At 40.3% G+C, this 13,759-nt stretch overlaps 1 protein-coding gene across 1 annotated transcript in view; it reads left to right on the top strand.

Annotated features, from left to right (window-relative positions):
- The window catches only part of LOC129266556 (uncharacterized), a 168,080-nt gene that overhangs the window by 82,336 nt on the left and 71,985 nt on the right, over positions 1–13,759 (top strand). The window contains exons 70-85 of the mRNA XM_064104193.1: positions 445–626; positions 1,343–1,567; positions 2,194–2,337; positions 3,584–3,712; positions 4,458–4,626; positions 5,139–5,233; positions 5,899–6,063; positions 7,028–7,180; positions 7,681–7,860; positions 8,222–8,443; positions 8,832–9,179; positions 9,674–9,961; positions 10,500–10,635; positions 11,183–11,339; positions 12,362–12,665; positions 13,487–13,703. Coding sequence (XP_063960263.1) covers positions 445–626; positions 1,343–1,567; positions 2,194–2,337; positions 3,584–3,712; positions 4,458–4,626; positions 5,139–5,233; positions 5,899–6,063; positions 7,028–7,180; positions 7,681–7,860; positions 8,222–8,443; positions 8,832–9,179; positions 9,674–9,961; positions 10,500–10,635; positions 11,183–11,339; positions 12,362–12,665; positions 13,487–13,703 — 3,114 coding nt within the window. The remainder of the gene's footprint in view (positions 1–444; positions 627–1,342; positions 1,568–2,193; positions 2,338–3,583; positions 3,713–4,457; positions 4,627–5,138; positions 5,234–5,898; positions 6,064–7,027; positions 7,181–7,680; positions 7,861–8,221; positions 8,444–8,831; positions 9,180–9,673; positions 9,962–10,499; positions 10,636–11,182; positions 11,340–12,361; positions 12,666–13,486; positions 13,704–13,759) is intronic.

Raw genomic sequence — 13,759 nt, 5'->3', positions numbered from 1 at the left:
GTACAGGAAATGCTTTACTATTTTTGCTTGTTTTAGTAAATTATTTTCATTCAGGCCAAATGGGGCCCTGTCTTACAAGAGTTACAATTGATCTGATCAACCTCAACTGTATGGAAATCCATTGATGTCATGATTTTTCTACGAAAAATGTGCACAATGACCTTCTTAAGCAAAGAAAATTTTCAAGAAATCAATTAATGTATGAATTTACAGCATATCTAGAAAATATTTCAAGCAAACATGGATTTTAGGTGTTGATATTGCTGGCTTTCCATAGTTATGGTTGATCGGATCAATCACATTTTTATGTAAGATGGGGCCCAGGAATTTTTTTTGGCTTTTCATCAACGTTAATCTTCTTGACCACATGTATCTATGGTTACTCTTTGAAAATGTGTCCTCACGCTGATCCAATCTTAACCCCTTGAATCCACTGTCTTTTAGATTTTACTGTGAGCTTGGTTCATGGGATGCCACTAACGTCTCGTGTCCGGTCGGTAACTACTGCCCTCTAGGATCACCTACGCCCGAGCCATGTCCGCAGGGCACCTACAGCAACACTCTGGAGAGGTGGAACGTCACCCAGTGCATCGATTGCGACGAAGGATGGTACTGTAACGACACAGGTAAGAATAATTATACTTGCTCTCAAAGCACTAACACTTACTTTATCAGAAGTCTGTAATAAATAATAAGAATAATAATAATGTATCGTTGAGTAACCTCTCTTCACTTCAACCTGCTACTACTCAAACCATCGCTACTCAAGCCATATTCAGCTCATCTCATCTTGTTTACAGTCCTTTTCAGGACTTCACTCACTTTCAAGAAAAGAATACTTCTAATTTTCTCTGTTCATTCTATCTCGTCTTTCCATTTCAATCTTTCTGCCTGTATTTCCTTCCCTTCTCCATATTACACATGGTGAACTGTAAACCTTCTCCACGTTACATACTCCACCGTGCAAACCTACAAAGATCATCAAATAATGTATCCGTAGGACCTTTTCTTAGAAAGGTTCATAGTGCATTAAATGCAGTTTAAGTACCCTGGCTTTAGCAGAGCAGTGTTTCAAGGAATAAATTCCTGCCACGTATCAATTTATCTCAGTTACGCTAAAGACACTCACCCCCCTTCTCGAACAGGATGGGAATTTTGCTAAGCTTATTCATCACATGAAAAAGTTTGAAACTGTAAGTCAATGCAAGCAGAGATTTTCATGTTTACACAATCTGTTTGTTGTTACCATGTCAACTTTGAGGATATTGCTATTGCCAGGAATTGACTCTCTCTGTTTAAAAATCCTTGAATTTCCGCTACCCCTTGTCTCTTGCCACATTAGGTCTGTCCGCACCAGTAGGTGAGTGCGACGCCGGCTTCTACTGCCCACCGGGTCAGAGTGTTCCTAACCCCACCGACTATCCTTGTAGCATTGGGTTACATTGCCCCGTTGGTAGCGCTCTACCGGTCCCTTGCGCCCCTGGTACCTTCACAAACCTCACCCAGGCTCCAGAGTGTCTGGAGTGTCCCGCAGGATTCTACTGCGTACCCGAAGAAGTCATTGAAGGTGAGATATAATTAAATATTTAAAGGGGAATGAAATTCTTGGAGCAGTTTAGCTCCTGTGAAAGCAGAAAAACCACAGAAAAACATAACTGTAAGTTTGAGTATCATTGGACAATCAATAAGAAAGTTCTTTTACCAAATGAACGAGGAGATCACTAATGTGAGCAAGATCTACATGTATGATGTCACAACATTCTCTCATTTTCCTGAAGATGCTAGGGACATACTTTTTGAGACGTTGAGTTTCGGTGGTCCTCTTTTCAGGTCCTTATGCTCACAAAAGAATATTGATTCATTCTTTGCCATGGAAACTTTCACATGTTACTCATTGTCTTATTTGATATCAAGTAGGTGTTTATCCAAAGTTTGGGCTTCGTTTATCCATGGACAGGGGTTGCCAGATTTAGGACCCTTACTAAAGTCTGAAACATGTTTTCCTTTCAGGAATCCTACAAATGTCTTTTATTAGCTAATCCTTACAACTCACCTTAGCCAAAACAAACGGGATGCAAGAAAGTCACAAAATGCCGTTGTGCAAGCTTGTAATATGGCATCTTCTTAAAGAAAGTTTAAATCTATTCTTCAAAGAGTGCAAGACCATTTATTGAAGTCCTCTCGTTTCTGTAGGAAACTCTTCTACCGGGTACAGGGATTGCCCCCAGGGGTACTTCTGTCCCCCTGGTACCGGAGCTAACTGGACTGCATGCCCACCGGGGACCTATGGAGCCAGCAAGGGATTGGAATATGAGGAGGACTGTACTGACTGCCCAGGTGAGTCTTGTGGAAGTGGTGTTAGGGGATGGTGATAGTAGTGGTAGGGGATGGTTGTTGTGGTATATTGTTGGTGATGGTGACGGTGGTGGTAATGTTTAAGATTGTGATTATAATGATGTTGGCGATGCTGATATTAGTGGTGGTGATGAAGGTGGTAATGGTGATGATGATGATGATGATGATGATGATGATAGGGGTGGTGATGATGATGATGGTGATGATGATTATGATTAGGATGATTATGATGATGATGATGATGATGGTGATGATGATGATGATGGCGCTTATGATGGTGACGATGATGATGATGGTGATGATATTGGTGGTAATGATGATTATGATAGGGGTGATGATGGTAGTGATAGTGATGATGATTATTATAGTGATGATGATGTTGATTATGATGATGATACGGATGATGATGATGATGACTATCATGATGACGATGGTAGTGATGATGGTGATGATAATGATGAAGAAGAAATATGAGAGAAAGAGGAGGGTACCTTTTCAAAGAGAATATCGGGCGAAAAAACAAGTGAATTTCCAGATATCTACCCTCCAAACATTGTAGCTCTCTTATTGATATTGATGAAGTGAGAAAGAAACAAAAAGAACAAGGAAATAAATCAAATAAATAATAAAGAAATAAATAAAAGAAACCTGTAGGCATGTTTATTGGCATATACATGTAAGATAAGGATAAGATAAGTTAAGATATTTATTCGTCTTTCTTTCTGCACATACATTTTATCTTACAAGTATGATTTCACATTCTACAAATGAAAAAAATCAATTAACCATAAATCATTGTTACAGTAGAAAAAAAGAAACATAGCAAATAACTAAACGTATTGAGAGAAGGACAAGGAGAACCCCTGAAAAAGCAAGGCTTGTAAGGCTAGGGTCTCCTTTGTTTCAAGTACATGACTGAATAGTATTCAGTGTTGACATGTAATATCTTTAAAAATACAAAAGAAACCAAAAAATGGCAACAATAAAACAAAAAAGACAAACTAAAACTAATCAATGACAAAAAACACACACTAAAAGAATACATTGCTTGATTGTACAGTTATGAAGTCTAATAAACTAACAACAATATGATATAATTAAGTGATATATGATGGAAGAGGAAATAAGTATGGATAACATGGCATGAAAAAAAGAGGACGATCGTAGTTCTTACAGAGGGAAATATAGAATGTGATAAGCAGCCTTCTTGTACTTCTTTACTTCCCAGGTGGTGAATACTGCGATGGTGTCAACCTGACCATCCCGTCTGGCCCTTGTGAGGCGGGATACTTCTGCACCTATAGAGTGGACAGGCCAACACCCACAGCATTCCCCAATGATGGATGTACCTACGCAGGTAATGAAGTTCCCTCAATTTTACTCTCTTAATCTTACCCTTTAGCACATTTAATCTGCGCTTAACGCCATGCTAACCGGGCAGTGTATTCAAACAAAATGAAGGTCATCATAGTTGAATCCAATAATATTATGGCAAATATATAAATTTATCTCCCCCCAAAACTAGAACTTGCTCAGAGTTATTTTGTCCCCAACCAAACCAAATTGCTCATAGAATAATCCCATTTTTTTTTTGGAGGAATACAATGTGATATTGTTCTTGTAATAGACCGGGGAGTGTTTCACAAAGGTTTAAGTGTGATGTAGAGTCGCACTTAAATTCCCAGTTGCATACGGTATAGAAGACATCCCCACATCGGTCAGATCATGCACAAGGGACGTGCACTATCACGTATCCATCAATCAGATTGCGCGGTACATATCATGTGCGCGTCGGCATTTAAGTGCGACTCTAAGTCATACTGAAATCTTTATGAAACACCCCCCTGTTTATTGACACACTGGATTTTTTGCATGTTTAATTTATTGATGTTCTTAAAATTGATGTCTTTATATCAACATTCTCTCGCTTGCTAGATGCTTCTTCAAAGCAAGAATACTTGAAGAGTATTTTGAATGCGTTCTCCAGGCATCTACACATTTATATGGCTTGTTTAAAGTGCATGTGTATCACGAGCTTTCAGACTGTTATTTTAACCTCAATTTTTTTTTTTCTTTCTTTTCCTGTACATTTTCTCATTAAGGCAATCATACAGGATATGGTGGCGTCTGTCCATTGGGTCACCACTGTCCCGAGGGGTCAGCCCGCCCTCTAGGGTGCTTGGCGGGAACGTACCAGGATGAAGATGGGAAAGAGTCGTGCAAGGAGTGCCCGGCTGGCTACTACTGTCTTGCTAACTCGACTACTTATGAGTGAGTTTTGTTTACACTGATTGATATCTGTTGATGAGATGCCCATATTCTGAACAGTTTGATATAAGCTCTGGTCTTAAGTTTTTGTCTCTCTATGAAAAGCCATTTGTCCAAATGGGTAATGAATCTCAAACATTATTCTGAACTCTGGTCTAAGTTGTTGTTCAACTATGGAAAGCTACATGCATCATGAAATTCACATGAGATTCTGTCTGCTGGGTTAGTTCAAATTCTGATTTTAAGTTACATCATGAATGTCAAACGTGAGAGGTTGAATTGGCACAAATCTTTAATTACTGTCTTGGAATGATTGGTAAAATTGTTTTATTCACCAAAAAAGCATTCATTAGGAAATATATATCCTTTGGTCCTTTGAAAAGTATTTGGATATTTGTTTGAGCTTTTCCTGATTGATTTTTTAGAAAAAAATCATATCTCATGGCCTTCATTTAAAGTATCATTCTGTTTCATAGATCAACACATTTTCTTCACTCTCTTTTTTTCTTCTTCAGGGATACCATATGTCCAGCTGGTTACTACTGTCCACCCGGTACAACATATGACATCATGGAACCTTGTGAAGAGGGAACGTTTAATAACCTCACTGGTATGTGTATTTTCCATTCATACACTTCTTTCTTTTATTAATTTATTTTGTTTTATTCTAGCAGGGTAGCCCAATCAATAATTGAAATACGTAATTGCATGGGGATCCTGCATGACATTAAAAAAATATAGAAATACAGCCACCGATATGAATAAACTAATGCTGCATTATGGAGCGTAAACATAAAATATTTTGTTAATGTAACCAGAAAAAGAAAAGACTCCCACACATATAGGTATTATCCAAGCATGTTCTATGTTCTATTAGTGGTTTTAATGTACATAACAACGTGCATTGAGGGTTGAGTGTCAAAGACAAGGATGCACATTTTAGATTCACATCTGAATGAAGACTTTTTCAACATTCTAAGTGGCATCTCTGAAAAAAGATAGGCATTCAGCAGCTACAGAATGTCTGTCCATTTATAGTGTGGTCCCATATGTTTCCTGTGTTAGTTAAATCAGGAAAGCATGTGGTAAAGAAATAAATATACAATTTCCACCAAGCCTGAATTACTTTGATTAAACTTTGTTATTCTCCTAAATAAGCATTCTGTCATATGATAAACACTTTATGATTGCTTCCAACCATTTCCTTTTTAAATTAGATTTCCATACCAGAACTCAAACTTAGCTTTTACATGATTGTTATTCTTCTTTGTAAAGGTGGTCACAACGACTCCTGGTGTACGCCATGCTTACCCGGTACATACTGCGCCGGTCAGGGTAATCCCGAACCTACCGATCTCTGTGATGCGGGATGGTACTGTATCAGTGGGTCGTATGAACCGCAACCATCGGATCCTTCCCTTGGTGGACAGTGCCAAGCTGGTAAGTTAGTGATGGGGTAATGATGGTGTTGGTGGTTGTGGTATTGGTGGTGGTGGTGATGATATTGGTGAGGATGCGTGGTTGTACTGTATCAGTGGGTCTTTTGAACTGCAGCCATTGGTGAGATAGTGCCAAGCTGGTAAGTTAGTGGTGGGGCAATGATGGTGGTGGTGGTGTTGATGGTGATGGTGGTGGTGAGGATGATGGTGAGGATGTGGGGTTGTACTGTATCAGTGAGTCTTTTGAACTGCAGCCATTGGTGAGATACAGCAGTGCCAAGCTGGTAAGTTAGTGGTGGGGTAATGATGGCGGTGGTAGTGGTGGTGACGATAATGGTGGTAGTGGTGGTGGTGGTATTGGTGATGATGGTGATGATGATGGTGAGGATGCGGGGTTGTACTGAATCAGTGAGTCTTTTGAATCATAGCCATTGGTGAAGTGTGCCAAGCGGGTAAGTTAGTGATGGGGTAATGATGATGGTGGTGGTGATGATGATGGTGATGATGATGGTGATGATAATGATGCTGATGATGATGATGATGATGATGATGATGATGATGATGATGATGATGATGATGATGATGATGATGATGATGAAGATGATATTGATTGTGATATAAGTGATGATGGAAGTGGTGGTGATGATGATGCTGGTAGTAATGATGATGGTGATGATTATAATGATGGTTGTTGATTTGATGATGATGACTTTAATGGCAGTGTTAATAGTGGCAGTGGTGATGGTTAAGATGATTGTGATAGTAAAAAATATTGGTGATAATGAATATTTATGAATTGTGCCTTGTAAAAGTCCTTATAGCTTTTCATTTATGTATCGAAGTTCCTCATGTAATTTTTGCTTGTAACTTTGTTCCAAATACTTTCTGTATATTTTGTATTATATTATTTTAACAATTAACATTGGAATAAATCTGATTTGAATTATTTTCTCATTATTTTTAAGGTGAATACTGCCCTAACGGTTCGTCAGCTCCAATCACCTGCGATCCCGGCTGGTACTGTCATACCTCCGGTCTTCCAGCGCCCCATGATATGTGCACCGCAGGGTACTACTGCACCAATGGTTCCGTCACACCCACTCCTATGGGTAGTGGAGGTAAGATGATGAAGGGGTTTGGTCGTGGTGCTGATGGTAATGATGGTGGTGGTAGTGATTGTGGTGGCGTTGGTGGTGGTGGTGGTGGTTGTGATGATGGTGGTGGTGATGGTGATGGTGGTGGTAGTGATGGTGGATGTAAGAAGGAGAAGAAAAGGTAGATTAGAAAATCGAAGAAGAGGAAGGAGGAGGAGTTACATGTAAAGAAAAAGGGAGAGGAGGAGCGGAGCGGGGAAAAAAGGTGAAGGCGAAGGAGGCAAATGCTTCGAAGGAGAAGAAAATGTAGATTAGACAATTTGAAGAAGAAGAAGAGGAGAAAGCAGAAGAGGAGGAAGAGGATGAGGAATAGAAAAAAAAGGAGGAGCAGGAGTTCAACTTGTATTGTGAGAGTGATGATTTCATCATAATTTTTGCAACATTTCGATTACATGTAGAATCATTTTAAAGACATGTGAATAGATTTATCTGAGTAAGCAATTTTCCTTGTTCCTTTACTGTAGGTGACCGATGTAGTCCTGGATACTACTGCGTCGAGGGAAGCTCGGTTGAGGAAGCATGTCCTCCTGGAACCTACCAGCCAAGTCTGATGGCTAAGAACATCACCTACTGTCTTGACTGCCTTGCTGGGAAGTACTGCAATGACAGCGGTCTGTCACAACCAGAAGGGAATTGCTCCAGAGGTAAAGATGATGATGGTGATGAGGGTGATGATGATAATGATGTTAATTTTGATGATGATGATGGTTATGATGATGATGATGAGAATGATGAAGATGAGCAGGAGAAGGAGGATGATGATGTTTATAATAATGGTGGACATGATGGTCATACTGATATGGGTGGCGATGATGATGCTGATGATTTTGTATATTAATATTGCTCCCGTGGGTGCATTTCATGAAACAAATAGAAAGGATTTTCACTGACTATTGTTATAAGCTTCTAAATTTCTTGTTTCCGATTGGCTTTAAACAAGAGATGCTTCGCGAAACACCTGTAATCCATTTTTTATGCGATCGTTGTCACTTATTTATCCTGTAGGATTCTACTGCCCCGGTGGCCAGACTGTCCCAACCCCCAACGAGTACCGCTGTCGCCGTGGTTACTACTGCCAGGAGGACTCCGCGGAGGAGCAGGCATGCCCGGCCGGTACCTACCAGGATGAACCTGAGCAATGGGAGTGTAAGGCGTGCCCCGCTGGGTTCTACTGCGATGACACCAACGGACCCATTGTCAACTACACTGCCTTTGTTTGCCCAGAAGGTAATTAGAGGCTAATAAAAGCTACATGTATTGATAAAATCTCATATTTACCTAGGGACCTAGATCAACTTTATTAGCTGGCTCTTTTTAGCAGGGCTGTCTTAATATAATTTCCCCTCTCTATCCTCATATGCCAAGTGCCTGGCAGAATGAGAGAAAGTCCCACTTTAGCCATAGAAGGAGGGGGGGGGGCATGATTGCTCCTTCCAACGCTTCTTGCAATTTTTTTCGGAACGGACAAGGTAGCGCAGCAAAATTTTACAACTCCTTTTTGAAGTCTTGCGCATCTTTTGAGACCACATTCATGACATACAGGTATAGCAACACCACATGACTTTTTACGGTAAGAAGAAAAGTGTCTTCTAACTTTGTCTTTCTTTTCCACTAGGTCACTACTGTCCGGAGGGCACCAGAGCAGCCACCTACTACAAGTGTCCCATCGGAACCTTCAACAACATCACCGCCATCTCTGACCAATCGGAATGCTCCGACTGCCTCGGAGGTTACTACTGCGGCGAGCCAGGTCTCACGTACCCTCGGACGCTCTGCGCGGCGGGATACTACTGTCGCCAGGCGGCCCGCATTGCGACACCCAGCCAGGGTTACGATGCGGACGAGTGTCCGGTCGGTCATTACTGTCTAGAGGGAACTGAAGAACCAATCGCCTGTCCTTTGGGCACCTTCAGTAATGAGACTGGCTTGATGAATGTTACTGAATGCGAATACTGCACTCCGGGTAAGCTTCTTAGGGTTCATATGAGTCTTAGCATTATTTGTTTTTTCAGGGATTCTGAGGATTTCTTTTCTCCATAAGCTAGGGAAAGTCAAGATTTGCTTTTTCTTGAAATTCATTGAAAAAAATTGAGATTTAAAAGCGATTTATTGCTTAATGGATTTCTGCATGCATTGTAATCACTTTAGCTTAGAAAATTTACTATCCAAAATGTGTTAATAAATATTAAAGTGGAACTACACAGTAATTTTAAAAAACAATATGAATATAGATAATGCAAATTAGCATCACAGTATTTTTCTGCAGGAGAAAAATAAAATGAGTCATCAAAATGATTAAGAAATTTTCCTTTTAGTTGTTCTTTTACCATTGAACTTTTGTAAACGATTTGGTGTTATTTATCAAATTCACTATAACAAAATCGGTAAATTCAAGAAAGATACCTAAATGTTTTAATTGCATTTATGGTATTACATGTATTCAATCTGCTCATCTAGGTTCGTACTGTGATCAAGTGGCACTGACCGCTCCCGTTGACCTCTGTACGGCCGGCTTCTACTGCGTCCAAGGCTCGGACAACCAGGAGCAGTTCGTCTGTCCCGTCGGACGCTACTGCCCTGAGGGTACTTCGGTCCCTTACAAGTGTCCTGCGGGGACGTTCTCCAATGACACTAGGCTGGTGGAGGAAGCAGAATGTCGCAACTGCACCGCAGGGTATTACTGCCAGCAGACGGGACTGTCGGAGGAAGAAGATCTTTGTACGGCGGGATACTACTGCCCAGAAGGTAGTTGAGCTTGTTTTATGTCAGACTTTTTTTAATTGTGGTCATCATCATCATGTCCAACATCTTCATCATCGTTATCATCATCATTGTCATTATCATCCTCATCATCATCCTCATCATCATCGTCGTCATTTCCGTCATAAACATCATAGTCATCACCACCATCATCATCATCAATGTCATCATCATCTTTATCAACAATACCATGGTCATCATCAACATAATTTATTTATTATCATCATCATCGTCATCAGCATCATTTATATATCATCATCATCATTATCATCGTCATCAACATCAATTATGTACTATCATCTTCATTTATTTTAGTCATTATTTTCCATCTCACGAAGGGTAACCTCATAACTCTCATGCCTCAATGACATACTGTACATGTCTCCTTCTACTTCGATCTAGTCAGTAATGTTGATGAAATGACAAGGAGTGGAAAAGTACGAACTTAGATTATTTTACTACTTTGTCAGATCCACACTATACCACAGCACTCTCATTTGCTGATTTCCTTTGCACCTTACAGGTTCATCTATCCCAGCCCCTATCGAGTGCCCCATCGGTCTTCACTGTCCCCTTGGATCACCGGAACCCAAGGCCTGCGCTGCAGGGACCTACACCAACCGAACCACGCAACCATCATGCCTAACCTGCCCACAAGGGTGAGTCAAGGTTTCAATAAAATATTATGTGTGACCAACTGCCCTCAAGTCAACAATAAGTTGCCAGAAAAAGGATCCTGTGGGAAAGAATGAAGATCTGACTTTTGACAAGCTTAGGATGTGTTTTTTCTAACTCAATACAAATCTCAAACTTCAATATTGGGCAACTTATTGTTGGTTTGGGGGTGGCTTGTCACAATTCTCTTTGAATTTAAATCTAGTAGTGTACCAAATTATTATTTTCGTTATTCACAGAAAACCTTTTCCTGGCAACTTATTGTTGGCTTGGGGTGGTTGGTCACACATATTTTATTGATGTTTTCAATTAATTTTATCATAATTTATCTTCTGAATTTTAACTCGAACTTGAACTTGAACTGGAACTTTATTATCCAAAAACAAATATTGCACATGGCATTCTTATATATAATTATGTTACCTGATCAAAGGAACAAATAATAGCATGATTGTCGAGTCTGGTATCACATACTTCTGTACATGCAACATGTATGAATAATCATTTCATATTATTTGTACTTCTTTACAGATTGTACTGCTTGCCTGAGAATGAGACGATCGGAAACCCAGATCTGGAAGCCGGTTATGCAGACTGCCCAGCAGGCTACTACTGTCCGGCTGGAACCGGTTCGGACTGGATGGCCTGTCCAGCTGGTACCTACAGTGACCAGACCAACCTATACATGGTGAGAACAAGAAAGAAAGAGAGAGATAGAAGGAGAGAGAGGGAGAGAGTGATAGAAAGAAGTTGATATCAGAGGGGAGAGAGAAATAGAGAGACAAAGGGAGAAAAGAATCCTGAAAGGAAAAGAAAGGGGTACTTTACAGTATATGTGATGTTTGGTTACTGTTACATGTACATAATTATTGCATTACTGTTTAACACTTTGTGTGCTGATGTTGCAATCTTGTACATTCGTACAATTGAAATAATTAGTTTTAACAAAAGTTCAAGTTCAAGTTTATTTAAACCAATCAAAACAAGAGACATATTACACAGTTCTTTTTTTACCTTCAAATTAGATAAGCTAATAAAAGGCAATAGTTCTTGGATAACATTATATGATGATAATAAGGATCCGTGGTGCAATATGGAAATCTTGAATTAAAGAAAATAACATTGAAACAATTGTTATTATTATCCCCCCCCCAAAAAAAAAATAATAGTAATAATTCAGCATGCAGAGTTAAAGATTAGTGGCACAGAGGTGGTAAAAAAGGACAGAGAAAAATTATGCTTTGGGTGGGACTGACGAGACAAAGATAGAGAGAGAGAGAAATGGAAACAAAAATAAATAGAAATTGATAAATAATCTATTTTTTTTGCACTTTGAAGGGGGGGGGGGTGGGTGGTGGAAAGCTAACCATTTGGCCGGCTTAGACTGTCTAGTACAGTAGATGATTCAGCGGGCCATTTCATAAAGCTGTTCGTAAGTTAAGAATGACTGGTGATCCTTTCTTGTGGTAAATGATATTCATCATTAATGTTTATTAGGGATTATAAAGCACATAAAGGTTCATCAGTCGTTCTTAAAGTCGTTCTTAACTTACGAACAGCTTTATGAAACACTCTCCAGTAATCCTAAAAGTTGAATAACCTTCATATTCATAAAGTAACGGCCTTTAAAGTTAGAATTCTTACATCAAAATGAGTTGGGACTTACTCTTCTATACTTGATTAATTGTCTTTCCCTCATTAACTTTCTAGATCGAGCAGTGCACAGATTGCCCCGCTGGCTACTACTGCCCCGACCAACACGCCACAAACTACACCGACCTGTGCCATGAGGGTTACTGGTGCAGCTCTGGGGTGGACAGGGGTAATCCCCACACCCCCGGGACCAATGAGACCTATAACGACACCTGTCCCCTCCTGGGAGGTTATACCGGTGTCGGAGGGGTGTGTCCCAGGGGGCACAGGTGTCCGATAGGGGTGGGCGCGCCCATCGGGTGTGATACAGGGACGTACCAGGATAACGAGGGGGAAGGTGTCTGCAAGGATTGTCCGGAAGGTGAGCAATAGAGCTGAGCCCATTCTTACAAAGATTTGCGATTGATGCAATCAATCACAACCATGGGAAGCTATTAACCCCAATATCTTCAATGCTTGCATTGTGTATCTGTTTGAAATGTTTTCTAGATAAGCTGTATACTCATAATAATAAAAACAGATATTTGTACAGCGCCGTCTATCTAGAAACAATCTATTCCGAGGCGCATTGTTATTATTATCATTACCCCGGCTTTAACTCGAGCTGCCTTTCAGCGCTCGTGCAGTCAAGGAATTCATCCTGCCGGGTACCCATTCACCTCACCTGGGTCAAGTGCAGCACAGTGTGGATAAATTTTTCGCTGAAGCAAAACACGCCATGGCTAGGATGCGAACCTACGACCCTCTGTTTGAAAGGCGAGAGTCAAAAACAGTAGACCACGATGTGTCCACATGCATCATTGTCTTGACCGTTCAGTCTTCTCCTCTTTTCTTCCATTGGGATGTCTTGCAAATCTCCTGTAAAAAAAGAATTATATTATTGATGGGTCTCCATAATCGAGTTTGATCGCATCAATCACTACTCTTTGTTTGTAAGACAAGTCCCAGTACGTACAAACTAATGTTTTACTGAATGAATTGAAACCTTGATAAATGCATGATTTCAAATTAGATCAAATCGGATCTATTTTGGCCAATGGTATCCAGTATTATTAAGTTGAAAATAAATTTAGGTATTGGTTCCATCGAAGATCTATAACATTCTGCGAAGTTGTCATTATGAAGACTGAAATCATCTTTTCTCTACTCATTCATTCAATTTATCTCCTCGTATTTTCCCAGGTTTCTTCTGCCCTGCCAATTCCACCGACTACGACTCCAACATCTGTCCCGCCGGCTACTACTGCCCAGCCGGCACGGAGCATGGTCAGCAGTTCCCCTGCTGGCCCGGAACGTTCAACAACGCCACCGGTCAGACGTCCAACTCCTCCTGCTTGTCATGTCTTGGTGGCATGTATTGTATGGGATACCATAATGAATGGCCAACCAGCAACTGCAGGTGCGCTAAGGAATCCATTCTTAAATCAATGTTGTTGTTTATTTTTTGCAGTTGAG

The sequence above is a fragment of the Lytechinus pictus genome, chromosome 8 (genome assembly GCF_037042905.1).
Source record: "Lytechinus pictus isolate F3 Inbred chromosome 8, Lp3.0, whole genome shotgun sequence".
Taxonomy (NCBI): domain Eukaryota; kingdom Metazoa; phylum Echinodermata; class Echinoidea; order Temnopleuroida; family Toxopneustidae; genus Lytechinus; species Lytechinus pictus.
This window is presented reverse-complemented; position numbering and strand designations above follow the sequence as displayed.